Here is a 25,853-nt window from a genome sequence, read left to right on the forward strand (position 1 = left end):
AAAAGTCCATTTGATTTCATGTGATAACAATGATGATGGTATCGTTGAATAGGCTGAGATGGGAAATGGTTTTTCCTTCTTTTTCTTTTTTCTTCATAGTTATATATGTTTTCTTCATTTGATTTCATAGAAATACAGAATGCTGCGTTTTTGTATATTGAGTTCCTCGGAAACGATTAGATAAGGTTTTGGGGAGAACCAAGTGTCCTTAGTAAATGAAATTCATTCAATGTCATTAGTAGAATTACTATTTTTTTTTTATAATGAAAGGAGGAAGGGGAGAAGGAGGACAATAATTGAAGTTTTGTTAATAAGGTGTAGTTAATGATTGTACCTTTTGATTTAAGGGGAGACAATATTCTAAGAAAGAAATAAAAAAAAAAAAAAATAGGGGATAATCATCTTGGCGCATAAAAGCTGAGATTGTATTTCCTTCACGGTTAAAAAGGGAGAAACTACGCCAAAAAAAAAAAAAAAAGTTAAAACTTGCATTCTTTTTTTTTATTCTTTTCTTTTCTTTCTTTCTTTCTTTTTCTTCTTTTTTTTTTTTTTCTTTACTTTAAAAAAATAACTTTATTTTAACGTACTCCAATTCATTCACCATGGCTGATCAAGAAGAAAGACAATTCCTTCAAGAAGTAGAACAAGTCAAAAAGTGGTGGGCTTCTCCTCGATTTGACCTTGTACGTCGTCCTTATACTGCTGAACAAATTGTTAGTAAACGTGGTGACTTCCCTACTCATTACCGTTCTAATGACCAAGCAAAGAAACTTTGGAAAATCCTTCAACGCAACAAGGCAACTGGAGGAACTAGTCATACTTTTGGTGCTTTAGACCCTGTCCAGGTAAATATTAAAAATAAAAATAAAATAAAAAAAGAAGAAGAAAAGAAAAGGATAAAATAACTTTTTTTTTCATTTATTATTTTGATATAATAGGTGACTCAAATGGCAAATGCTGGTATTGATACTGTTTATGTCTCTGGTTGGCAATGCTCTTCCACTGCTTCTTCTAGTAATGAACCTGGTCCTGATCTTGCTGATTATCCTATGGATACAGTTCCCAACAAGGTGGATCATCTCTTTAAGGCTCAACTTTTCCATGATCGTAAACAACGAGAAGAACGTTTACGTATGTCTCCTCAAGAACGTAGAAAGACTCCCAAGATCGATTATTTTAATCCTATTATTGCTGATGGTGATACTGGGGTACGTATTTTTTTTTTTAAAAAAAAAAAAAAAAAAAAAAAAGGAAATACATATTTGTTATTGTTATTTACTTTTATCATACTTTATTGTTGTTGTTGTTTTTTTTATAGCATGGTGGTGTTACGGCTGTGATGAAATTGACTAAAATGATGGTTGAACGTGGTGCTGCAGGCATGCATGGTAAGTGTCCCAAAATATGTTGGAGAGAAAAAAAAAAAACATTAGTGATATTCTCATACATGATATTTATACCATCGAAAACCAAACATCAAAACAAACATCGTATTAAAATTCTTTCTCTTTTTTTTTTTTTTTATTATTATTATTCTCCTCTTTTAGTCGAAGATCAATCACCAAGTACCAAGAAATGTGGTCATATGGCTGGCAAGGTATTGGTTCCTATTGCTGAACATATCAATCGTTTGGTTGCTATCCGTGTCCAGTATGATATTATGGGTGTTGAGAATGTGGTAGTGGCTCGTACTGATGCTGAAGCAGCCACCTTATTAAGTAGCAACATTGATGAACGTGATCATGAATTTATTGTCGGCGCCACCAATCCTACACTACGTCCCCTAGCTACTGTGATGGCTGAAGCTGAACGTCAAGGCAAATCTGGTGAAGCTCTTGCATTAGTGGAATCTGAATGGACAGCCAAGGCAGGTCTCAAACGTTATGGTAATGCTGTAGCAGATGAATTACGTCGTCAAGGCAAGAACGCTCAAGCCACCGCCTTTTTGGAACAAATTCATTTCAAGTCTAACTCTGAAGCTCGTTCTATTGCTAAAAATTCTTATGGTATCGATATCTTCTGGGATTGGGACATTCCTCGTGTACGTGAAGGTTTTTACCGTTATGAAGGTGGTACTGAAGCCGCTACCTCCCGTGCTATTGCTTTTGCTCCTTATGCAGATATGTTATGGATGGAAACAAAGAAACCAATTTTATCTCAAGCTGAACAATTCGCAAAAGGTGTCTTAGCTGCTTCCCCCAAATCCTTATTATGTTACAACTTGTCACCTTCCTTCAATTGGTAAGAGAAAAAAAAAAAGATAATGATTATAGCCGATGAAAATTATAACCGTATGATTACTTTTATTTACTTTATTATTTATTTGTATAGGGATGCTGCTGGTCTGACTGATAATGACATGGGTTCCTTCGTTCGTCAATTAGGACATCTTGGATTTGTATGGCAATTTATCACATTGGGTGGTCTTCATGCCAACGCTTTAGCAACAGGTAAAATAGAGATTTCTTTTTTTTTTTTTTTGGGATCATAAAAAAAGGATGTGGCAAGTTCAAATACTGATGTGAATGCATATTTACTTTTTTTTTTTTTTTTGGTGATCTCTTTAGCTACTTTCGCCAAGAGTTTCAAGGAAACAGGTATGCTTGGTTATGTGTCCACTGTACAAAGGAAGGAACGCGAAAACGGTGTTGACGTCTTACAACATCAAAAATGGTCAGGTGCCACCTACGTAGATGAACTAATGAAGATTGTTACAGGAGGTGTTGCCGCAACCGCTGCCATGGGTGAAGGTGTTACTGAAGATCAATTCAAATAGTTTAGTTTCATAGTGTTTGTAGTATCGTTTTTTTTTTATTCTTCAACCGTACCTCCCCCTTTTATTATATTGACATTTATTTATATGATAGATGATAATCTATTCTTCTTCTCATCATGATTTTAACGCTTTTCTTTGGAAACGTGTTGTAAAAATAAAAGAAAAACAAATTATTTATTTATTTATTATAAATACATTGACTTGGCTGTACGTTTTCATTGGCAGATGAATGGATCAATATGGATCAATGGGTAAAAGGAACCATCCTATAGTTACTAGCTGTTTTTATGGTATGATTGAAGGTGTAAACTTCAAAATGGGATTTGAAGGGTTTCTTTTTTCGTGTGAGACGAGTTGTCAGATAACCTTTTTCTGTGATTTTCTATTCATTATCGACAGTCTGTCTTTTTAATTCACTAACAGAAGTAATAATCCTAGGATAATTTACATATCTTTTGTTAATAGTGTGTATACAGTATGATGATAGGGATTTGACTGGTGATTTAGGCAGTGGATTCATCTTTTTTTTTTTTTTTTTTGTGAAAGTTTTGGATTTTAAATTTAGGCTGTGAGAATAAATCATCGAGGGGTCATCAGGCAATTTTTCGAAAAATCGATGAAATTCTTTTGCACATTAGGTGGCAAGATAAGTGATGAAATGATATTAGATGATATTAAACTACTTTTTGGAGAGGAATCCAATGTTGGTAATTTCATTGGGTGATGATTATTATTGGACGAGGAATGAGTATTTTTATTTTTATTTTTTAATTTACTTTACAGACTGAGAGACAAGATACAAATTGTTATTAAGGCAAGCGAAAGAGAATGATTTCATATATCTTCACTTCAAATTTGATGCAATGATGATGACTTTTGAGCGAGAAATGAACAGACAAAGTTTGCTCTCCTACTTGAAAGCAGGATGAATAAATAAATAAATATATGGGAAAAAAAAAAATTTCTTATATCAGACATCTAGTCCATGATTTCCAGTATTTTTTTTTTTAATAAATTCCGTATATCTGAAACATAAAGCAGATGATGTCTGATATATATGCCAGATATCTGATATATGGCGGATGTAATTATTATAATAAATAAAATATAAAAAAAATAAACTACTATACACTAGATAATAATATTTTTTTATTATAATAGAAAAATAAAAAGATAAAAAAAAAAATTGAGCTAAATATTCTATATGCTATCCTATCTTTGTCTCCCAATACATGATCGCTAGTGTCTATGTCAGATACCATTCCAGACCAAAAGATATATGTGCACCCATATCTCTGGAATTTTCTAAGAGGCCAACTTGTCTAGTGATATACGAAGCAGCAAGTAACTTGATTTGTGGTGTAGAAAGGTTAGGACGATAAAACCTTCCATTAGTGATTGAATAATAAGTAGGATAGAGGTTGAGTCAATTAAACCTGCATAAAAAAAAAAAAAAAAAGTTTATATAAATATTTTCTTTTTTCGTTGATAAGATCATTTTTATTTTAATTCTATTGAATGATACCTACAAATAAGCTAACTATAGCTTCTTTATAATGGTGCTGTATGAAAAGAAATATAACATAAGGAGTGTTGAGTGCGAGATTATTAAAAAAATAAATAAAAGAAAAGAAAAGAAAGAACAAAAGAAATAAAAAAATGCTGCACGTTATGAAGAGGTCAAAAAATTTTAAAAGTCAACAGCTTGGTTCCCCCAATTGCATCTGGAATCATGCATATTTTCATTTGAATATTTTTAATTCGCATGATTATCCTTTTCTTTTTATATATAAATATCCTCTTATTTTTTTTTTCCTTTCTTTTTATCAACTTTTTTTTTTTTTTTTGAATCTAATCTCATTAACCACTCTTAAGGAATTAATCATCCTAAGTTTTATCTTTATTTTATTATAATCAAGCAATGATCAAGTTTTTTTATACTAAAGTTACTTTAATTTTTTTTTTTTTTATTGATCATCATCATCAAAAGTGATCATATATTCAAGACACCTATTTCCTTTTCCAGATTACTTTTATTTTTTTTTATCACAATACTTTTGTCCTTTTTATAAAAAAGAACCGATGCTCACTACAACGTAATCATCATTGACATTATTATTTTAATACTATTATCCATCTATTCTATTAATCAATCATCTACCAAGTAACAAAAAAAAAAAAAAATCCGTAACACTACCTAGTAAAAATCTGACATCCTCCTAACGATAAATCCCAAAAAGGCACACGACTGTGTTGTTATGACTTTTTGGTATTTTGAACATCCGATTTATTTATCACATCATTGTAGTTTATTTTTATTTTTTTTTCTTCTCTCTATATTTTTCTTTTACATTATATCACCTCATTACTTCACTTCTCCGAATAACATTGTCTCTCTTTTATCACGCCAGTATGTATATTAAGTTTAGGAAATTAATATACAAAATAAATAATCGAATGAACATAATCCAAATCTTAAAAATGCAAGCTATCCAAAATTATTTACTCGCTCGACCAATGACTAAGGCAGAAAGACTCGAAGTCGAATTCATTCAACAATATTCGCAGTATTTGAATGTCTACAATAATCACAAAAATGCGACTCAAGAACTGGAAAAGGTTATTTATCTACAAGTCATACCTATTCTACTGGATCTTATACATGCAAAAAATTTGACCAGCCTACTTCAAGACAAGGGTCTCAAGTTTATATCAGGGTTCGAAACTTGTATTTAAGGGAACTGATGAAGCAAATAGGTGGAAGTGTTGAAGCAAACAAGAAGATCATGCGCAAGGTTAAAAAAAATGATGGATGGACGCTTTACCAAAGTTTATTCTTTGATCATCCTCAAGTGTGATCAAATAATCAAGACATCTACTTCTATATTTGGAACATATATTTAAATTTACCTTATACTGTTTTGTTCTTTTTTTTATAAAAGATCTGGTGCTCACTACAAGTAATCATCAACGATATTATTATTATTATAATAATATCATCCATCAAATCTATTGTTGAGTATGAAAAAACACACGATCAATGAAATTCTTTTTATTTTTTTATTCAATTCTTTTTTCAAACACTATGTTTTTTTTTTTTTATTTTTATTTATTTATTCTTTTTACTTTAGTATAAATAGCCATCGTATTTTAGTTTTCTTTTTTTGAATTGTCAATTTTTTTATATTTTTATTCAATAAAAAAGGTTGTTTTTTTTTTTTTTTTTTTTTTTTAACCAAAATCACATTGGCCACTCTTCAGGAACAAATCATCCTAAGTTTTATCTTTATTTTTTTTTATCATCAAGCAATCATCAAGCTTTTTATTCAAGTTATTTGATTGATCATCATCATCTGTGATCAAATCACCAAGACATCTATTTCCTTTTTGGTTTACATTTATATTTTTTTATTTTACTTTTGTTCTTTTTATATAAAAGAACTGATGCTCACTATACGAACAATCATCATCAATATTATTATATTAATAAGATCATCCATCAATCTTAAATTTTCAATCATCCGTTAAGTACCAAAAAAAATCCTTAACACTATAAAACAATCATCCACTCAAAGTACTTGTTGAAAAAAAAAAAAAAAAAAATTTACCAACACCGCTTCTATTCTCATTTTCGTTTTTATTTTTTAACGTTAACTTATAATTAGTATAAATACTTCAGTTTTCTTATTCGTTTTTTAAATCAGTCAATTTTTTTATTATATTTTTTAAATAAATCTTTACTTTTTATCCCTACTTGATTGTATTGTGGATTATCACTTTTGATTGGCTCACTTTGTTCTATATTTAAAGTCAGAACAATTTTACTCTACTTTTAGTTTCCAAATTTGGAACAAGACTTTATTTTTTTTTACTTTACTTTTCTTTTTTATTTTATTTCTTTTCTTATACGTGTGCTTGCGTAATCAAGTACTGGTGCTCACTAAACAACTTATTCTCTTTCAATCATCCGAATTACTTTTTCAATTTTACAACCAAAAAATCACTTAACAATAGTTTTATATATATAAACTTTTATTTTCTCTTAGTCTCTCTTCCCGTTAACAACACGACAACTGGCTATATTTTTACCCGATGTAATGGAGCAAAAGCTAAGGGCTTCTCCGGGAATCGAACCCGGGACCTCTCGCACCCTAAGCGAGAATTATACCACTAAACCAAGAAGCCAAACGTTGAAAATTGGACTGATTACTTCATTAAAAATCTCATTTTAATTTCAGCCAATCAGCATCGAGTATTTCTTTGCTGGGTTAACACGGAAGCCTCAAGGTCACGCGATTTTTGGCGTGAGTCGGTGTCTCATCCTCCTTTTTTTTTTTTTGTTTTTTTTTTTTGTTTGTTTGTAATCTTTCGTCTTTTTTTCTTATTTTTATTATTATATATTTTTTTTTGAAATAAATTACATTACAAAGCTCATTGAATGAACGATGCTTAGATATATGTACCAAACTTTACATTCCTTGGTTCAATTAGATGTATAATCCTTCTTCCTTTTTTTTTTTTTCTATTGGCAATTAGGAACGTATTTAAGATGAATAATTGGTGAAATAAGGTAACATGATATAAGGAACAACAGCATAAAAACACTTACTAATCTATTTTTTTTTTTATTTATTGAATTTTACAAATTTATCATATTGGATTGAAAAAAAAAAAAGTATTATACGTTGAAAAAATGTGGATAGACAAGAAAATCTGATGATATCTTTTCGACAAAACATCAACATGGTTATTTACTCTAGATACATATTACTGTGTATTAGTATCATTTATTGGTTTGATTTTATATATTAGATTTAGTAAATATATGGAAATAAAGAACAATATTATATATGAAAAAGAGGGAGAAATATATTTTATATAAAGATGAATATTACCACTCTATAGAGTAAAAAAGATGAAACAGGCTATGCTTCAGATGATCTTTGGCTTTTTTTTTTTTTTTTTTTGTCCTATTGGAACGTTCCCCGACATTGTAGAACAATAAGACTTTAGCATGAATGGTTCCATTTCCTTTTTTGGGGGAAAAGTAGTTGATATATTTGAAAAAAAAAAAAAAAAGAAATTATCATTCATCATGAATTATAAATTATTATAAATCAAGATGATAACATGGGAAAGAAATAGTATAAATGAAATAAAATGTTTTTATCCCCTTGTTATATAATATCAAAACTTATATTATTTATCTTTTTTTTTTTTTTTTTTTGATCACATTTCTATATTGTTTAAAATCGGAGCGAAAAGATTTGGTTTTGTTAGTTTACCCGATTAGATTTCTTTTTATAACACTTTTTTTTCTTTCTTTTTCTTTCTCTTTCTTTTACCCTTTTTTTTTTTATCATTTATATTTTTCAATTTTGTTTTTTATTTTTTTTTTTTTATTTTTTTATATAATATATTCAATATCATTCAATGAATTCTACTGATGATACCATACCAGTTAAATCATTATTAAAGGTAAAAAGGAAGGAAAGAAAAAAAAAATAAGAAAAAAGAGAGTTTTATTATTAATAATGATATCTTTTTAGCATTCATCTATATCTTATAATAATACCATTCATTCAGAAATGTCTATTGAAACTAAACCTGCTATCAAAATAGATAAGAATGATCATCAAACTCTTATCCGATCAGCCTTCTCTTTGTCAGACAGTGAAAATATCATTGGTGGTAACTCAAAAATATTTCTCCCTTTTTTTTTTTTTCTCATTTCTTTTTTTTTTTTTTTTTTTTTTTTTTTTTAAAAAAAAAAAAGAATACCCATGTTACCTTGTTCGACTAGTTACTCTACCTGGATGGTTATACGTGACTGATGAACGTATTTGTTTTTATGCTCCTTTACCTGGAAAAGAGGTAAAATAAAAAAAAATAATAAATACATTCATAAAAAATAATAATACTTTGTTTTGAATATTTTTAGGATTCTCCTAGAAAGTCTGGATATTTGACAAAAAAGAATCATAAGACTTCACCACTCAGCTATCGATATTATTTTATATTACAATATAACGTCATTTCTTGGTACGAATCTGCTGAACATCACTATCAACCTTTGGGAAGCATCAAATTAAAAAATGTGATAGACATTCAAGAATCAAAAACAAGGAAATTAGGTTTCAAAATAGTAACACCTAATGAACGATATACCTTCATTGCAGACTCTGAAATATCCAAAAAAGAATGGTTAGACGACTTACGACGTACTATGTTTATAGCAAAGAACGATGGAAATAGTGTTCGTATTGTTTTACCTTACAACAAAACGACAAATATCACCAAAGATTCTGCTTTTGAATTTGCTGAATATATCAAGGTATGCATCTCTGATATACCAGATCAAACACTCGAAAACCATACACTTGTTGACGCGACAGACGGCGAAAATGAAGTAAGTACATATATGGAAAGAAATTTGATTGATGATTAGACTAATCGTTTATTATTATTATTATTATTATTATTATTATTATTAGTATTATTTTGCTTTCTTTCCTGATATCGATGAAGCATATGATACCATTCACAACTGTTGGAAAAAACGACATACAAATTACGATGATGACAATGATTCCAAAAGTACATCATCTTCGATAAGTGGTGACGAAGAACTCACTCAATTGGATGCAGCAGACCCTTTATCAGTTATCTCTACCTTGGCAGCTTTTGGTGATAGTGAAAACGTTCGATCAGCAGGTTCAACTTATATGATGAATGCTTTTACCAAGGCATGTGCATCATCCCGTCCTTCTACTGACGACGCAAACAAATTGGATATGGTATTCAAGAATGGACCAGTGATACATCTATCAGAACAAGTCAAATCTACACGTGATGGATCAGTATACAAAGCACTCAAACATTTCAACAAAAACTCACCATCCAATCAAATATCATCTTTGACTCTTCCTTCTTCTTCATCATCATCATCATGTGAGAATGACAATAACAACAATAACAATAACGACAATAACCAGTTTGTATATTCTTCAACTCCTAACCTAGTAGCACCACCATCGTCACCATCACCATCATCATCATCATCATCATCGTCATCGTCATCGTCAAGTGGAAATGTTAGTGCTCCTCCAGTTACAAAATCAATTATGGCGAATACAACAAAACGGCTACGAAGCAGTTCTTTACAAACAATCAAACATTATGCAACTTTTCCTTTTCAACATTTATCCAAGGATTATTTTCCCAGTATGAAACGACGAAATGATATTCATAATGATGATGACATATCTTCTTCCATTGATTCATCACGAGAACTAGAACGGTCGAACGATACTAAAAGTCCCGTGGCAGTAGGAACAACCATAGCAAGAAAACATTTATCATTTCCTGTGGCACCTCAATTACTTCAACTTGCAGCACCATTTACACACAACATTTTCTCGGATCAACAAGTTTGGAAGAAAAAAGAAGATATTTGGCTTTGTGATGGTATACGACAACAACTTGGAATGGATGATCAATCAACAACAATAGCAATAATGAAAGATGGAACCGAACAATCAAGATTGAACGATGAAATACAGAAATATTTCCCCATGTTGGATACTGATAATACTAATGTCCATGCAAGTAAGTCTCTTCCTCCTTTTTTTTTTTTTTTTTTTTTTTTTTACGGTGAGCGAATCAATACTTACTTACTTTTTTTTTTTATCATTATAGTGTATCGTGCTTTTGTTTGGAGAATGATTCCTTATTATGGTCGGTTATATTGTACTCAAGATTATGCTTGTTTTCATGCTAGTGTCTTGGCTGGACAGCAAAAGGTAACCTAGAACATAATAATAACAAAAAAAAAACAATATTAGGGAATTTGATTTTATTTATCACTCCTGATTCATTTTATTTTATTTATAAAGATTGTTATTCCATTCACAGATATCATCAACATACGTCAATTGAAAAGTCGTGGATATTACCTACAACATGGTCTTGGTGTAACAGTAAAGGATATGCATGAAGAAGTAAGCCTATAAATATAATTGTATTATGATGATACTTACATCTTGTTTATTTCTAGATTTTTTTCGATTTCTCATCTATAGAGCTTCGTGATAGTTGTTATGCTTTATTGAATCTTGAATTACAAAGATATCATAATGATCAACAGGAATCCAGTGAATCAGATAGGTATAAAGGAAAAAAAAAAAAAGAACAAACGATATAAGGTATTAAAAAAAATGACTTCTTCTTTTTTTGGAATACATAGTAATAAACGTGAATCAAGTTCTCCTCTTACACCTGCTCCTCAAAGAAGGAGATCACGATCTATTCAACTTGAAGATATCACTTCCAAGGAACATGTTGTACCACCATCTCAATACAGTAAGACTATTGTTTTAATGTTATGTGATACTATGCAATTGATTTTTGACAACTTGTTTGTACTACATAGATGGCCCTCCACTTCTTTCAAGTTTATCAATATCAGAACAAAATCGTACCACACCCAAACAATTAACTATTACGTGTTTGACTATTGGATCCCGTGGAGATGTACAACCGTATATTGCATTATGTAAACAATTACAACAGGATGGTCATCACTGTCGAATTGCCTCTCATGAAGAATACCGATCGTGGGTAGAAAATTATGGAATTGAATTCAAATCTATTGGTGGTGATCCTGGTGAATTGATGAAACTTTGTATCGATAATGACTTTTTATCCTTTTCTTTTATCAAAAGTGGTTACAAATTCGTAAGTTATATATATATAAAAAAAAGACGGTTCTATGAATATGAATCTAATTCTTTTTTTTTCATTTTTAGTTTTACAATTGGTTTGAAACATTATTGGAAACAAGTTGGGAAGCATGTCAAGGATCTGATGTTTTAATTGAAAGTCCCAGTGCTATGGTTGGTATTCATTTGGCCGAAAAATTAGGTACGTTATTATCATCTATTTGTAAATTCTTTTTTTTTTTTTTGTACCTATATTTAAAATGTTGTTTGTTGTCTTGATTATAGAAATTCCTTATTTTAGATCAATGCCATTTCCATGGACAAAAACAACAAAATTCCCTCATCCTTTTGCAACTCCAAATTATGCAGGTGGACGAATATATAACGACATGACTTATATGATGATAGAAATGGCATTGTGGGCAGGAACTGCGAGACCTATCAATCGATTTCGACGTGAAAAACTTGGTTTGGCTTCTACAACATTGGAACGGTTGGAATTATGGCGAATCCCTTATCTTTATTCATTTTCACCTCTTGTACAACCTGCACCCAAAGATTGGCCTGACTACGTTCATTGTACTGGATATTGGTTTTTGGATGAAAAAATTTTATCGATGAAAGAGGGCAAATGGCAACCTTCTCCTGAATTACTTCGCTTTCTCCATTTGGATTCCACTCAAAAAGATCAAGACAGACGACCTATAGTATATATTGGATTTGGATCTATCATTGTTTCAGATCCTGTGGCAATGTCTCGTGTGATTACTGAAGCTGTTATTGAAGCCAATGTACGTGCTATTGTTTGTAAAGGATGGTCAACAAGAATATCAGAACAACAGGAATCATCAACGCAGATTTTACAAGATCATCCGGATTCGATCTTAAAATTGGATTCTGTTCCTCATGATTGGCTTTTTCCATTGGTTCAAGGTGTAGTCCATCACGGTGGTGCTGGAACTTGTGCAGCGGGTAATATTTCTTTTTTTTTCTTATATATGTGCACGTTTGTAAATTCAAAATGAAATGATGATGATTGATTATATTTATATATATTCATTTCTAGGTCTAAGAGCAGGTGTACCAACAATCATCAAACCATTTTTTGGTGATCAACGATTCTGGGGACAACGTGTGGAAGAACTTGGAGTGGGCATATGTATGGCAAAATTAACTAAGAACAAACTCAAGGAACATTTGGTGACGATTACTCAAGATACTACAATGATTAATAAAGCAAAATTACTAGGTGAGGCGATTCGACAAGAAAATGGTACTAAGACAGCAGTGGAATGTTTATATCGAGATATAGGAATGGCCAAACGAACAATACAACCTTTACTTGATACAGAAGAACAAACATTCAATAGACTTTCCTCTACATTTAATACTTCAAAATGGCTTCAATTACCTTTATTTGGAATGGATGATACTGATGATAATGAAAAAAATAATGAAGTCAATACATAATATATATATATAGTTTATCTTAGTGTAGTATATGAAATTTCATTTGTTTAAATAACTAAATAAATAAAAAAAAAAGAATTGAAATTTGGCTTAAAAACTACTTTATTTGGAATAGACTTTTTGTGTTACTGATGATTTTTTATATGGAATTCTGCTGACTTAGCATAGTCGAAAAGGATGAAATTATCCAGTCAAATCACAAGAAAATAGTGTCAGCTTTTTTCATATTCATACTCCTTTTTTTTTTTTTTTTCTCTCTCTCTCCCTTCCCCGTTGAACTTATTTTGAATTTTTCTCCCCGCCTTTTTTTTTTTTCCTTAAACTTTTCTTTTTTTTTTCCTTCTTTCTTTCTTTGTTTCTTTCTTCATTATTCACTTTATTTCTTTTTGAACCATGGCACCCAAAGTATGTTATCTAATATAAAATAGTCAAATAAAGCTCATTTATTTATAATTAATTTTTATAGACACCTATTGACCCTAATGCTGCTGGTCCCATGTTCCAATATCAAGCCAATTTACCAAAGTTACCAGTTCCCGAATTGAACCGTACTATTGCAATGTATTTGAAATCCGTACGACCTTTATTGTCAGATGCTGAATATCAAAAAACAGAACAAGCAGCCAAGGAATTTATCGCCCCTGGTGGTCTTGGTCAAGAATTACAAAAGCGTTTAGTAGCTCGCGCTCAAGATCCAAATATTGTTAACTGGATGGAAGAATGGTGGTTGGATCAAGCTTATATGGGTTATCGTGACTCTGTAGTTATCAATGTTAGTTACTTCTTTGCTTATAAGGATGATAAACTTCGAAAGAAACCTGCTCAACGTGCTGCTGCCATTACCACAGCTGCTCTTGAATTCAAGAAGGATATTGTTCAGTAAGTATTGTTTTTTTTTTTTTTTTAATAATTCTTTTGGTTTTAACATTATTATTCTCTTTTTAGAAAAACATTGCCTATTGAATATGCTAAGGGTGAACCTTTATGTATGGACTCTTACAAGTACATGTTCAACAATTGTCGTATTCCCAAAAAACCCTCGGATATTGAAATCAGTTTTGATCCTATTGAAAACACTCATATCATTGTTATTCGCAAGAATCGATTCTATTTTGTGGACGTGGTTCACAATGGTCAACAACTCTCCACCACTGAAATAGAACAACAATTCCAACGTGTTATTGATCTTGCCGGCCAAGACAAAGGATTACCTTTGGGTGTATTGACTACTGAAAACCGTGATAACTGGACAGATGCTCGTGAAGCTTTATTGGCTGCTCATGGTGAAAATAAGGCTGCTTTGGAAAAGATTGAATCTGCTAGTTTTGTTGTATGTTTGGATGATTATTCCCCTGTGACTCGTGATGAATTGTCTCGTGCTTGTTGGCATGGTGATGGTCGTAATCGTTTCTTTGATAAACCTTTACAATTTGCAGTGTTTGAAAATGGCAAGGCTGGTTTTATTGGTGAAGTAAGTTATTGAAATCACTTTTTTTTTTTTTTTTTTTTTTACATAAGGGTATTTATTTATTTATTTTCAAAATTAGCACTCTTGTATGGATGGTATGGTCACTGCTCGATTGAATAACTATATTTGTGAAAGTTTAGCCAAGAATAAGGTGAATCATGGTACTGTCTCTGTACGTCCTAGCCTTCCTCAACCTGTCGAAATTCAACTTTATGCTGATGATGCTGTCAAGGGTCATATTGCTTTAGCTGAAAAGAACTTTGATGCTGCTATTGCCAATCATGATTTGACTGTGCTTGCTTTCAATGGTCTTGGCAAGAACCAAATCAAGAAATTCAAGTGCTCTCCTGATGGTTTTGCACAAATGGTGATTCAATTAGCTTATTACAAGATGTTTGGTGTTAGTCGTGCTACTTATGAAGCTGGTATGACTCGCAAATTCCAACGTGGTCGTACTGAAACCAACCGTACTGTGTCTAATGAAAGTATTGCGTTTGTGAAGGCTATGGAAGATCCTTCAGTGCCTGATACGGAAAAAATTGCCTTATTCCGTACTGCTTTGAAGGCTCAAGGTGCTTATATGGGACAAGCTACTAATGCTCATGGTGTGGATCGTCACTTATTTGGACTCAAGAACTCCTTACGTCCCAATGAAACTAAACCTAGTTTATTCACTGATCCTAGCTTTGGTAAGACTTCTCACTGGTATTTATCTACATCTCAATTGGCTTCCGAATACTTTGATGGTTATGGATGGGGTCAAGTTGTACCTGATGGTTTTGGTATTGCTTATATGGTGAACAATCATGTGATTCAATTTAATGTAGCTAGTGTCAAGGATCTAACAATTGACGGCAAGAAATATGTGAATGGTACTGTTCATTTTAGACAAGCTTTGGAAAGTGCTTGTGAAGATCTTCGTGAATTATTATCCAATGAAATCCCTGCTCAAGCCAAACTTTAGACTGTAAATCATTTCCCATTATATTTCCCTTTTAGTGTATAGCCCAATTATTATATACATATTATAATCAATAAAAATATATCTGTATTGATTCAATTGTTTCTCCTTTTTTCATTTGACTATTTAATATTACTTTCGAATTTTTAATTATTATTTTTTTTTTTTTTTGAAAGGGCTTTATTTTTTCCTTTCCCGCTGTCTTTCCTTATTTCATTTTTTTGTTTTTCTTTATCTCTTCCTTTCATCCCTTTTTATTTCTTTATTTTTAATCACTAATGTCCTTCAAATCAAAACAAAGAGCAAAACATGGTCATTTATTTGGTGATGGTAAGTCGAAAGAAAAAGATGATTTGTAAACCTTGTAATATACATGAATATGTTCTCGTTTTATCCTTTTTTTTTTTTTTTTTATTTTGCCAAGCGAAAAATTAACACCTTCCTTTTTTTTTTATATTATGTTTATGTTTATAGATCCTTTGAATGCTACTGCTACAACAACATCACTGAAATCACCTGATCCTGTATCTTCTAGAAAAAGTCAGTCCAAGTCACCTTTAGATCCTTTATCACGGTCCAGTTCACCAGGTAGTAGTTCAACTTCTTCTACTGGAAGCATTTTTGGTGGTATCGATGTCAGCAAGTTCGGCAACAAACGGAACAACCTACGTTCCTCTACTTCCTTACGACCATCAGCTTCATTGAAACTAATTGATGACGATGACGACAGTACTCATCATATAGACGATAACGACGACGATGATGACGACGACTTTTTATTTGGTGGAAAAAGAAAAACAACATCAAACTTAGCAACAAGGAAAAGTACTTCAACATCACCAAGGATAGCAAATCAATCTACTTCCTCCCCTCGACTCAGTCAATCTACACTTATACCAATACAACCTACATCACAATCGTCCTCTGGTACTCAACCTCAACAAACGTCGCAAGTTTCATCACCACCGTTACCACCGCCTAGAGTGAACTCATCTTCTTCTCTTAACTCACAGTCTTCATCTCAACCAAAACACTCTGATACACCGAAGAAACAACCACCTCCTTTGCCACCGGCTCGACGACCTGCATCCATATCATCAAGAACTCCTATTTCTTCTTTGGTATCTTCTTCCACTTCTTCTCTTTCCTCGTTTCCATCTTCTACGTCTTCTTCACCTATCTTGGGCAATCCTCAACAATCATCTGCTAGTATACCTCCACCACCTCCTCCTCGTGTCCACAAAAAACATCAACAACAGGATTTATTACGCCAAATAGAGTCATCCGTGGAATATAACAACAACAACAATGATGATGATGATGAAGAGACTCGTAACTTACAACGACAAAAGGCCGCCATGATGGAAGATGAAGCAACTCGTGCATTTGCAATGGAATCTTCGGTTTTATCTCCATCTACCATGTTGATGAACTATGATGATGATCCAGAACTCTATGCATCAGTGACCCAGTTCCATTCTTTAGCCATCACTGGATCTTCAAGTACACCGACTAGTAAGAGGAACGTGACCAGCATACCCCGCTCGAATCCTATGATCTCCAGCAATAATAATAATAGTAGTAATCCTTGGGACAACACAGCGGCTTTCTTGACACCAACCATGAGTACACCTTTTCCCACCAGTAATCATACAAAACAAGATTTGGAAAAGAATTGGAAGGAAATCGAGCCAGCAAAACGAGCAGCATTTGCGGATTTGATAGAGAATTGGCATTCATCCAAGAATGCAGCACATGAAAACGGTTGCAATGACGATGAAGATGATTTTTTGAAATATGTGGCTAGTGAACAACGTGATATTGGTTTTGCTGGGATTGATGATGGCTTAAAGGATGATCATTCAAGAGTCTCTTCTTTTGGTTGGCGACAAGATATGTTGGACGAAAATCCTTGGTCCTGATACTTTTTTTATGATTCCTTTTATATTGGTTTGGTTCTTTTGGGATGTAGTTTAGAATACATTTTGTATACCTGTGTATTGGTTAATGATTGATGAAAATAAAAAATGACCCACTTTTTCAAAAAAAAAAAAATTGATTGTATTTGATAGATGCATGAACTGTTTTATTTATTGACAAAAAAAAAAAAAAGAAGAAAATGCATATGTAAAATAAGATTATATATGAACATAATAACAAAAAGGATACAGACAAAGAATCATACGAATAGAACAATAAAAAAAAAACAAAGAAAAAAGAATATATAACATAAATAAATAAATAAATAAAATATATATATAAGGGGACTATTTTGATTGTAACTTTGCTAAAGCAGCTTCCAATTCTTGCACCCGCCGAGAATAAGAATTGACTTCTTGTTGTAAATGACGAATATGATCCACCGAATGTCGTAAAATTGCACCTTTGTTTGGTTTATTGTTTGCATTGGTTTCCGCCATCATCTCCGGTAATAAGGTGCCTAATTCTTGAATTCGTTCATTGATATTTTCTCTTCTACGTCGTTCCACTATTCAAAAAGAAAAAAAAAAAAAAATTCAATAGGTTATTGATAACATTTTTTTTTTATCATCCCTTACCTGCATTATGTGATTCTCGTCGACGTCTTCGTTTATCCATCATCATTTGCATACTACATAGAAAAATATAAGAATCCATTCCACATAAATCATTTTTTTTTACTTACTTCATTTGAAGATTATAATCATCTTCTTCAAAACTTCTTGCCGCTGAACCAGGACTATCCATTTGTTGTTGTTGTTGTTGATATGGTTGTTGTGGATGAATAAATAAAGAAGAAGAAGAGGAAGTAGGCATGGGTACAGGAGCGCCTGCATTATCACCACTAAGATAATGTAAAGAAGAAGGAGGAGAGGATGGACCAAAATGCCCAATATTGGCTGGCGCAGACATTGGAAAGGTATCATATGGACCAGTATAAAAAGTAGAAGAAGATGGTGATGTGCCTTGTTTCATCGAATGAATAGGTATATTGGAAGATGGAGGAATATCCATAGAATTGGAATTTGGCTATATATAAAAAAAAAAAAATGAGATCATTGTTGCCTTTTTATTTGCTCTTTCCGGTCTTCCCGCATATATGTTATTGACTTACCAAAGAAGGATGTCGAGATACCATATGTTGTTTTTGGTAACTAGTTAAACCAGATTGATAATCTACATCTTCAAAGTCATCAAGTGGAGAAGTACGACTGAGTGGTGACATGAAAAGAGCATCATTATTTGTAAAGTCAATAGGACTAGTAGGTGCATCTTGTACTAAACCAGTAGAATTACTAGTACTTGAAGCAGTAGTAGGTTGTTGTTGTTGTAAAGTAATAGATGGATGAGGAATAGAAGCTGATAAAGGATGGATATTATGTTGTTGCATCATGTTGTGATATTTTGTATCTTTCATAACTTGATGTAAAGAATTTATTTATTTTTTTTTTTAAAAAAAAAAGGAAAACAAAGAAAAAAAAAATTAAAAAAATTGGGGTAGAATATTTATAGCAGAAAAAATTATGCGTGTGAGAAAAAAAAAAAGGCCAAGAGAGAGAGAGAGAGACGGTCAGAAACAATTTATAAAAGATGAATGGCCAGGTTTGATTATGCAACTCTCCAATCACAAGAGAGCGGTAATCAAAAATAAGTTAACAAAAAAGGGGAGGATGTTGCTGTTTTATTGAATATGATGAAATGATGATAAACAAGTGGAATACTAATAATATGTATTAAGTAAACTAAAGATTCAATTTATTCCATATCAAACTCTCATTTTTATATGAAAAATATAAGTGAAACGTATATAAAAACATGGATGATTAAATTTATAAATTTACAATTATTTTATTGAATAAAAATATATTTAAATTTATTTGCTGTCGTCATGTTGGAGTCAACCGTACATTTTCTTGTTCTTGAGGATGTTTCACTAATGATTTTTGTTGAAAAAAGAAAGTCAATCGCACAGCTATACATTTTATCAAAAAAAAAAAAAAAATTACTCTGAAAAATAAAAGATCGAGATTGCCAGGAAAATCGACGATAAACGGTGTATTTTGGGGTCATCTTGTATTGTTGACCAATCACCAAGACTTTCCAATTTGTTCCAAAGAGGGGAGTTTTATTGTCTTGATATAATTCTTTCAGTTCTACACTTTTTTTTCTTTTTTAAAAAAAAAAGAAAGAATGAAAAAGGTAAATTTGATATAATAACATCTAATTTACACAAGCTTTACCTTCATATCCAAAGAAAAAAATTCCAATTTGTCAATAGTTTTGTTTATTTAGAGAAGAATAAAAGGAGAAGAGTACAATAGAATTTTTTTTTTTTTAAAAAAAAAGTACCAATTTAGAAAATACGGAGTATGAAAACCAATATTTCAACCTAACTTGTCATTTTATTTCTTTTCTTTCTTTTCTTTACATTTGATTCTTTTTTATTAAAAAAAAAAAATGCATATTCCATTCATATCTATTCTATATCTTTTTATCATTCATATGCTGATGATTAGAGTATGGGCTCAGGTACAAGCAACTAATCGACGATTCAATGTGACAGCACCTATACCGGATTCTCCTTATGTGGCTGGTCAAATCGTACCTGTTACTTATACTTTACCAGATGATGCTAATTTACCTTCTGGTAAGTAACTCCAAAAAATCATCATCATCATCATCATCATTCTCTTATTATTATTATTTTGATCATTAGTTCTTGGATTAGCCGTTTATTTTACAACAAGAGATCCTTCTTTACCATTTGTTCAGGCCACTATTTCCGACAATGCTGATCTTAGTCAAGGATTCAGTTTTAGACATACCACTAATACTGAAGTTTATTATGAACATCAATTGAATGTAAAAAAAAAAAAAAAAGAAAGAAAGGATACTCATTTTTTTTTTAATTCTACCTAGTATGGTATTCCCAAAGAAACAAAGGCTGGTAATTATCAAATTGTTTTTGTCGATACCAAAGGTGGTGGCAATACAAGTATACCTATTGTGGTTCGTCCTTATTCCTCTAATCCATCTGCTTCTTCTACCAATAAACCTCAAGTCTCTAATATCTTTTTACAAGGCAATTCTGCATCATCCACATCCCATTTTGTAGTTTATAATCCATTAGGTTTTTTCTTGATGTTTATTTTCTATACCTTCTCATTCTAATTTTTTTTTTTTTTTTTTTTACTTACTGTATTGTTTATCACAATAAAAATGTACTCTTTTTTCAAGGGGTTAAAAATGGACAGACTTACAATCATTTATATATATATATATATATATATATATATTTGTTATTATGGAAGTTCGTTGTTGATGAAGGTATACCGTAGAAAAAAAAAAAAAAAAAGAAGGAGTATAAAGTCGATCAAACAAAGCATATCAAACATTCTTGAACATTGATTGATTATTTGCATCTATAATTAAACCAAAGCAAACTTGGGGTCTAGAATCATCATCATTGGATTAGAAAACAAGGGTTTGAAAACCAGCAGCATGATTTTTTTTGTTTGGATATCTGTGTATTTATAACAAAAAGCAAAAGATCATTTTTTTTTTATTTCAAAGGATGAATGTAAAATAAATAATGATAATAATAATAATAAAAACAGGGTACTTTTGACTTTTTTTTTCCCATAAGAGAAATGATATTCTTTTGTGATAAAACTAAATAATGAATGAAAATATGTATAAACAGGGTGTAAAAATATGATAAATGATGAGAAGGGGCAAAAGAGGGTTTAAACTAGTATTATATATATAAAAAAAAAAGAACTAATCTATTTCTTGCCAGCCTTGGTAGCAGCCTTGGTAACCTTACCAGCCTTGTCAACCTTTTCAACAGCCTTGATGACACCAACAGCAACGGTTTGACGCATATCACGGACAGCGAAACGACCAAGAGGAGGATAATCAGTGTAAGCTTCAACACACATGGGCTTGGAAGGAATCATCTTGACGATAGCAGAGTCACCAGATTTAACGAACTTGGGAGCATCTTCGAGCTTCTTACCGGAACGACGATCAATCTTTTCCAACAATTCAGCGAACTTACAAGCAATATGAGCAGTGTGACAATCCAAAACAGGAGCGTAACCAGCACCGATTTGACCAGGATGGTTAAGGACAATGACTTGAGCAGTGAAAGAAGCAGATTCCTTGGCAGGATCGTTCTTGGAGTCGGAACAGACGTTACCACGACGGATATCCTTAACAGAGACGTTCTTGACGTTGAAACCAACGTTGTCACCAGGAAGACCTTCAGCCAATTGTTCGTGATGCATTTCAACAGACTTGACTTCAGTGGTCACGTTAGCAGGAGCGAAGGTGACGACCATACCAGCCTTGATGATACCAGTTTCGACACGACCAACGGGGACAGTACCAATACCACCAATCTTGTACACATCTTGAAGAGGAAGACGGAGAGGCTTGTCGGAAGGACGAGTAGGGGGATCAATGGCATCAATAGCATCCAAAAGAGTCTTACCAGACTTTTCACCAGCCTTGGTTTCCTTCTTCCATCCCTTGTACCAGGGCATGTTGGTAGATTCGTCCAACATGTTGTCACCGTGCCAGCCAGAAATGGGGACGAAGGGGACAGACTTGGGGTTGAAACCGATCTTCTTGATGAAACCAGAAACTTCCTTGATGATTTCGTTGAAACGAGCTTCAGACCACTTGGTAGAATCCATCTTGTTGATAGCAACAATCAATTGACGGACACCGAGAGTGAAAGCCAACAAAGCGTGTTCACGGGTTTGACCATCCTTGGAGATACCAGCCTATGAATAAATAAAATAAAATAAATAAATATATTCATTCTCTTTTTTTTTTTTTTTTTTTTTTTTTTTTTTTTTTTTACTTACTTCGAATTCACCAGTACCAGCAGCAATGATAAGAATACCACAATCAGCTTGAGAAGTACCAGTAATCATGTTCTTGATGAAATCACGATGGCCAGGAGCGTCAATGACAGTAACATGGTACTTGGGAGTTTCGAACTTCCAGAGAGCAATATCAATAGTGATACCACGTTCACGTTCAGCCTTAAGCTTGTCCAAAACCCAGGCGTACTTGAAGGAACCCTTACCAAGTTCAGCAGCTTCCTTTTCGAACTTTTCAATGGTACGCTTGTCAATACCACCACACTTGTAGATCAAGTGACCAGTAGTAGTAGATTTACCCTATATAATTACATTCAAGTTAGTATACATAAAAAAAATAAACAAAGAAGATAATAATAATAATAATAATAATAATACTTACGGAATCGACGTGACCAATAACAACGACGTTAACGTGAGTCTTTTCTTTACCCATGGCTGTATATAATAGTTTATAAAAAAAAAAAAAGGTAAAAAAAGGAAAGAAAAAGGAAAAAAGGAAAATGTCGCTTTATTGAAAAAAATTTTCTGTCGACTCCGGCATCGGAAAGTGAACACTACAAAAGCCACCCCTTTTTTTTAAACTCGGGACCAAAGAAAGGTGAGAGATTTTTTTCTTTTTATATATCATAGTTCTACATGTTTATTTAAAACTCTTCCCAAAGAGCATCAAATTGTGCTTGAAATTCTTGAATACAATAGGGAAGATTAGTGATGATGATGTTTTCTCTATTCTTAAAACGAGCACTACATAATGATAAAGAAAAAGAGAGATTAGAATTAGTTCACGGTCATTGAAATTAGATAAATGCAGCTTGTGTCACTGTTTTTACCCTTTTGACCAATTAAAGCTTCCATTGATCAACGTTTTTGAATCCACCACTGTCAAAGAGAGAAAAAAAAAAAAAAACAAGTTTAGATTGGGATGATGTTGTCAGATTATATGATGATGGATGATCACAATAAAAAAAAAAAATTTAAATGTATTCCTTACCTGCAAATTTGTTATGCATATATCCAGTACTAAAAAAAAAAAAAAAAGAATCAACTTTTTTTTTTTCTCTTATCCCCTGACCCCTTAAAATTTCATATTTACTTACGTATGATCAGTCTTATAAGGAATACCATGATCTTTTTGTAATCTTTCAGCATCAGCACCCACACCTGCTGCTTGTTGATTATCAGTGATGATACGAATAGTAACATTTCTTTTCTTGGCAGCAATTAAAACATCGGCAACATCATCATCCGTTAAAGAGAATACACATACATCAATGGTTTTTTGAGCAGAATTTAATACAGATGTAAAAGCCTAATATAGTGGCGTTAGTTTTTTTTTTTTTTATTTTTTTTTTTATCTTTTTCCCTCTTACATTGAAACTTTCTTTGGATGGAAAGAAATAGGATTTGATAAAATGACCAGATGCTAAACCATTTTTTTCTGAAGCAGCCACAGGATGAGAAGAAGAAAAATAAGAAACTACAGCTTTGGCACCGGCATTAGGTTGAATAAAAGGAGGTTGATCTTCTTCTTTCTTTTTTTTGGTGGTGGTAGGTTTCTTTTTCTTGTCATCCTTCTCTGTTTTCTTTTTTGCTGGAGGAGATGATGGAACTTGTTGATCATCATCATCATCAATAGAATCAGAAGGAACATAATCATCATCTGAAGCCCCAATAACATGATAACCAATAGAATCTGCATCATCATCATCCTCTTTTTCCTTCTTTTTTTCCTGTTTCTTCTTTGTTGGCTTCACTTGATCGGAGTTGTTCGCTGTGGTGGCACCAACTTGTTGACTTAGACAAGTATCCACACAAAATTGTACCCATCTCAACACATTTTTCTCTTTTTCATTATGTCTTGTATTGATGGCTGCATCCAAGATTTGTTGAACTGTACGTCGTGTATTACTAACGCTATGTGATTTGTTGTTTAAACTATTGGTCATATAGTTTGATACTTCCTTTCTCAATGATCCAGTATTCATGATTTCAGAGGATGATATCATTGTCTAAATATTATTATTTTTATTAATATTTTTTTTTTAAAAAAAAAAAAAAAATCAAATACAATCATCCGTCAATAAGTGAAAGCATGAATAATAATATAAAAGAAATGGGACATTACTTTTTCCAGTAATTGCGCAAAGTTGGCCTTTTTAAGTTCAGTGACATTCACAGATGGTATCGAAGGCGCGCAAAATAATTCCAATAATGCTTCCATGGTGACAGAAAGTGGAAAGAAGACAAAGAAGAAGAAGAAGAAAAAAAAAAAGGCAAGTAGTGATTTGTTTATTTTTAATATGTATAGGAGAGTCTAATTCATTTTTGTCAAACATTAAGAATGGTCGGGAAAACAATCAAATATGGAAATGGGGATAGGTACAAAAAGACTAGTAATGAAGGGGGGATACAATAATATATAATAAACATATTTGGATCAATGCTATTCAATATGGTCTATATCTAGATGGACGACATGATGATGATGATGATGATGATGATGATGATAATAACAATGATGAGGATGATGAGGATGATGCGGTCGATTGTCGTTGTGATGTAGTAGGTTGGGTATCAGGACAAACCGGGGACGTTGATTGCTTGGGCTTTTGTAATGCAGCTAGTTTTTGTTCAATGGCTAGAATTTTGGCATCCGTACTACAAAGACGAAAGAGACATAGGTATCAGTATCAGAACTGAAGATATGCAGCTTCATTTGACACGCACACATACACACTCTTTTGTTTTCCTTTTTTTTTTTTCTTCCTTTGTACCTTGCAGGTTGTGACATCTTTTGATTCCTTAACAGACTAAAAGACGTTGGTCTATGGATGGTCGATCGATGATGTCTATTGCTATTATCTGATGATGAAGTATTCTGGAGAATTAAAAAAAGAAAAAAAAAGGTTAGATCAATTCATGTCATTTATGATCCATATCATTCTCTTTGATTACTTTATTTGCCGATGATACTACTAGAGTTCTTCCCTTGATCTTCTTTCCATTCAATGCACTGATTGCTGTCAAAGCATCCTATCAAATAAATGCGTGTTATCAAATCCAAAGAGACATGAAAGGATGAATGATCATTCTATAGTAAAAGATATTCTTTTTAAACATCTATAATCTTTACCTTTTTGTTTTCATATTCCAAAAAGCAGTAACCTCTTGGTTGGCCTTTCTTCGGTCCATGAAGGTAAAACATATATTCAAATACAATGATCTTGCCATAAGGTTCGAATAGTTTCATGACAGCATATCTATAGAAAAATTTTCAAGGTTCAAAATAAAAGAAAGGAAGATAAGTGAATATTTAATATAAATCAGTCTGGTGATAACTTGATTCACTTACTCGTCAACTGAAGGATCCAAGTTTCCAATATATAATCTCTAAACAATGATATTTTTTTAAAAAAAAAAGAAAGGTATGCATATAAGTAAAGTGTTGGTTATACAGCTTGACTTCATAAAGCTCTCTATAAAATTTGTTACTACGAGGATACCTTACCTTTGTCTCCATTAAAAAAAGAAGAAGAAAGAAAAAAAAAAAAAAAAAAAAAGAGAGAGAGAGAGAAATACAAAA

The 25,853-nt window shown here is 32.1% G+C and overlaps 10 protein-coding genes and 1 non-coding gene across 11 annotated transcripts; 6 read left to right on the forward strand and 5 right to left on the reverse strand.

The window, feature by feature from the left end:
- Nucleotides 1–542: 542 nt before the first annotated feature.
- Nucleotides 543–2,968, forward strand: BX664DRAFT_327648 (isocitrate lyase). The gene is made up of 6 exons (XM_051544452.1): nucleotides 543–845; nucleotides 939–1,208; nucleotides 1,319–1,388; nucleotides 1,548–2,241; nucleotides 2,332–2,450; nucleotides 2,568–2,968. The coding sequence occupies exons 1-6, from the start codon at nucleotides 603–605 to the stop codon at nucleotides 2,774–2,776; spliced, it is 1,605 nt and encodes a 534-aa protein (XP_051401040.1). The 5' UTR covers nucleotides 543–602; the 3' UTR covers nucleotides 2,777–2,968.
- A 2,289-nt stretch (nucleotides 2,969–5,257) lies between these two features.
- BX664DRAFT_312716 (uncharacterized protein) lies at nucleotides 5,258–7,008 on the forward strand (the record flags this gene model as incomplete). The annotated part of the gene is made up of 4 exons (XM_051542608.1): nucleotides 5,258–5,395; nucleotides 5,458–5,571; nucleotides 5,719–5,736; nucleotides 6,823–7,008. 4 exons carry the CDS (start codon nucleotides 5,258–5,260, stop codon nucleotides 7,006–7,008), a joined length of 456 nt encoding a protein of 151 aa, XP_051401041.1.
- BX664DRAFT_t63 lies at nucleotides 6,890–6,961 on the reverse strand. Its single transcript has one exon. It is a non-coding gene; the product is annotated as a tRNA-Pro (tRNA).
- A 1,135-nt stretch (nucleotides 7,009–8,143) lies between the features above and the next one.
- On the forward strand, nucleotides 8,144–13,071 carry BX664DRAFT_276947 (uncharacterized protein). The gene is made up of 13 exons (XM_051541345.1): nucleotides 8,144–8,254; nucleotides 8,326–8,467; nucleotides 8,553–8,650; nucleotides 8,718–9,185; nucleotides 9,271–10,384; nucleotides 10,475–10,578; nucleotides 10,672–10,776; nucleotides 10,833–10,942; nucleotides 11,022–11,137; nucleotides 11,208–11,512; nucleotides 11,584–11,698; nucleotides 11,782–12,468; nucleotides 12,563–13,071. The coding sequence occupies exons 1-13, from the start codon at nucleotides 8,210–8,212 to the stop codon at nucleotides 12,964–12,966; spliced, it is 3,813 nt and encodes a 1,270-aa protein (XP_051401042.1). The 5' UTR covers nucleotides 8,144–8,209; the 3' UTR covers nucleotides 12,967–13,071.
- Nucleotides 13,072–13,297: 226 nt separating this feature from the next.
- BX664DRAFT_357121 (acyltransferase ChoActase/COT/CPT) lies at nucleotides 13,298–15,508 on the forward strand. Its single transcript, XM_051547931.1, has 4 exons — nucleotides 13,298–13,371; nucleotides 13,433–13,845; nucleotides 13,912–14,437; nucleotides 14,514–15,508. The coding sequence occupies exons 1-4, from the start codon at nucleotides 13,360–13,362 to the stop codon at nucleotides 15,396–15,398; spliced, it is 1,836 nt and encodes a 611-aa protein (XP_051401043.1). The 5' UTR covers nucleotides 13,298–13,359; the 3' UTR covers nucleotides 15,399–15,508.
- A 124-nt stretch (nucleotides 15,509–15,632) lies between these two features.
- BX664DRAFT_384139 (uncharacterized protein) lies at nucleotides 15,633–17,470 on the forward strand. The gene is made up of 2 exons (XM_051549164.1): nucleotides 15,633–15,725; nucleotides 15,870–17,470. The coding sequence occupies exons 1-2, from the start codon at nucleotides 15,674–15,676 to the stop codon at nucleotides 17,315–17,317; spliced, it is 1,500 nt and encodes a 499-aa protein (XP_051401044.1). The 5' UTR covers nucleotides 15,633–15,673; the 3' UTR covers nucleotides 17,318–17,470.
- A 23-nt stretch (nucleotides 17,471–17,493) lies between these two features.
- Nucleotides 17,494–18,877, reverse strand: BX664DRAFT_327666 (uncharacterized protein). The gene is made up of 4 exons (XM_051544453.1): nucleotides 18,490–18,877; nucleotides 18,061–18,404; nucleotides 17,954–18,006; nucleotides 17,494–17,883 (listed from the first exon to the last, which is right to left on the reverse strand). The coding sequence occupies exons 1-4, from the start codon at nucleotides 18,790–18,792 to the stop codon at nucleotides 17,663–17,665; spliced, it is 921 nt and encodes a 306-aa protein (XP_051401045.1). The 5' UTR covers nucleotides 18,793–18,877; the 3' UTR covers nucleotides 17,494–17,662.
- A 1,000-nt stretch (nucleotides 18,878–19,877) lies between these two features.
- Nucleotides 19,878–20,546, forward strand: BX664DRAFT_347871 (uncharacterized protein; the record flags this gene model as incomplete). Its single annotated transcript, XM_051547561.1, has 3 exons — nucleotides 19,878–20,022; nucleotides 20,092–20,237; nucleotides 20,295–20,546. The coding sequence occupies 3 exons, from the start codon at nucleotides 19,878–19,880 to the stop codon at nucleotides 20,544–20,546; spliced, it is 543 nt and encodes a 180-aa protein (XP_051401046.1).
- A 372-nt stretch (nucleotides 20,547–20,918) lies between these two features.
- BX664DRAFT_293752 (translation elongation factor EF-1 alpha) lies at nucleotides 20,919–22,703 on the reverse strand (the record flags this gene model as incomplete). Its single annotated transcript, XM_051542062.1, has 3 exons — nucleotides 20,919–22,165; nucleotides 22,250–22,567; nucleotides 22,650–22,703. 3 exons carry the CDS (start codon nucleotides 22,701–22,703, stop codon nucleotides 21,161–21,163), a joined length of 1,377 nt encoding a protein of 458 aa, XP_051401047.1. The 3' UTR covers nucleotides 20,919–21,160.
- Nucleotides 22,704–22,723: 20 nt separating this feature from the next.
- On the reverse strand, nucleotides 22,724–24,545 carry BX664DRAFT_384143 (uncharacterized protein). The gene is made up of 6 exons (XM_051549165.1): nucleotides 24,396–24,545; nucleotides 23,641–24,279; nucleotides 23,368–23,579; nucleotides 23,262–23,290; nucleotides 23,101–23,149; nucleotides 22,724–23,014 (listed from the first exon to the last, which is right to left on the reverse strand). The coding sequence occupies exons 1-6, from the start codon at nucleotides 24,489–24,491 to the stop codon at nucleotides 22,915–22,917; spliced, it is 1,125 nt and encodes a 374-aa protein (XP_051401048.1). The 5' UTR covers nucleotides 24,492–24,545; the 3' UTR covers nucleotides 22,724–22,914.
- BX664DRAFT_327674 (uncharacterized protein) lies at nucleotides 24,543–25,819 on the reverse strand. Its single transcript, XM_051544454.1, has 6 exons — nucleotides 25,779–25,819; nucleotides 25,623–25,660; nucleotides 25,404–25,530; nucleotides 25,226–25,303; nucleotides 25,045–25,148; nucleotides 24,543–24,928 (listed from the first exon to the last, which is right to left on the reverse strand). Exons 1-6 carry the CDS (start codon nucleotides 25,788–25,790, stop codon nucleotides 24,718–24,720), a joined length of 570 nt encoding a protein of 189 aa, XP_051401049.1. The 5' UTR covers nucleotides 25,791–25,819; the 3' UTR covers nucleotides 24,543–24,717.
- Nucleotides 25,820–25,853: the final 34 nt, after the last annotated feature.

Source organism: Halteromyces radiatus, assembly GCF_025201355.1.
Source record: "Halteromyces radiatus strain CBS 162.75 chromosome Unknown BX664scaffold_3, whole genome shotgun sequence".
In the NCBI taxonomy this organism is placed as follows: Eukaryota; Fungi; Mucoromycota; class Mucoromycetes; order Mucorales; family Cunninghamellaceae; genus Halteromyces; species Halteromyces radiatus.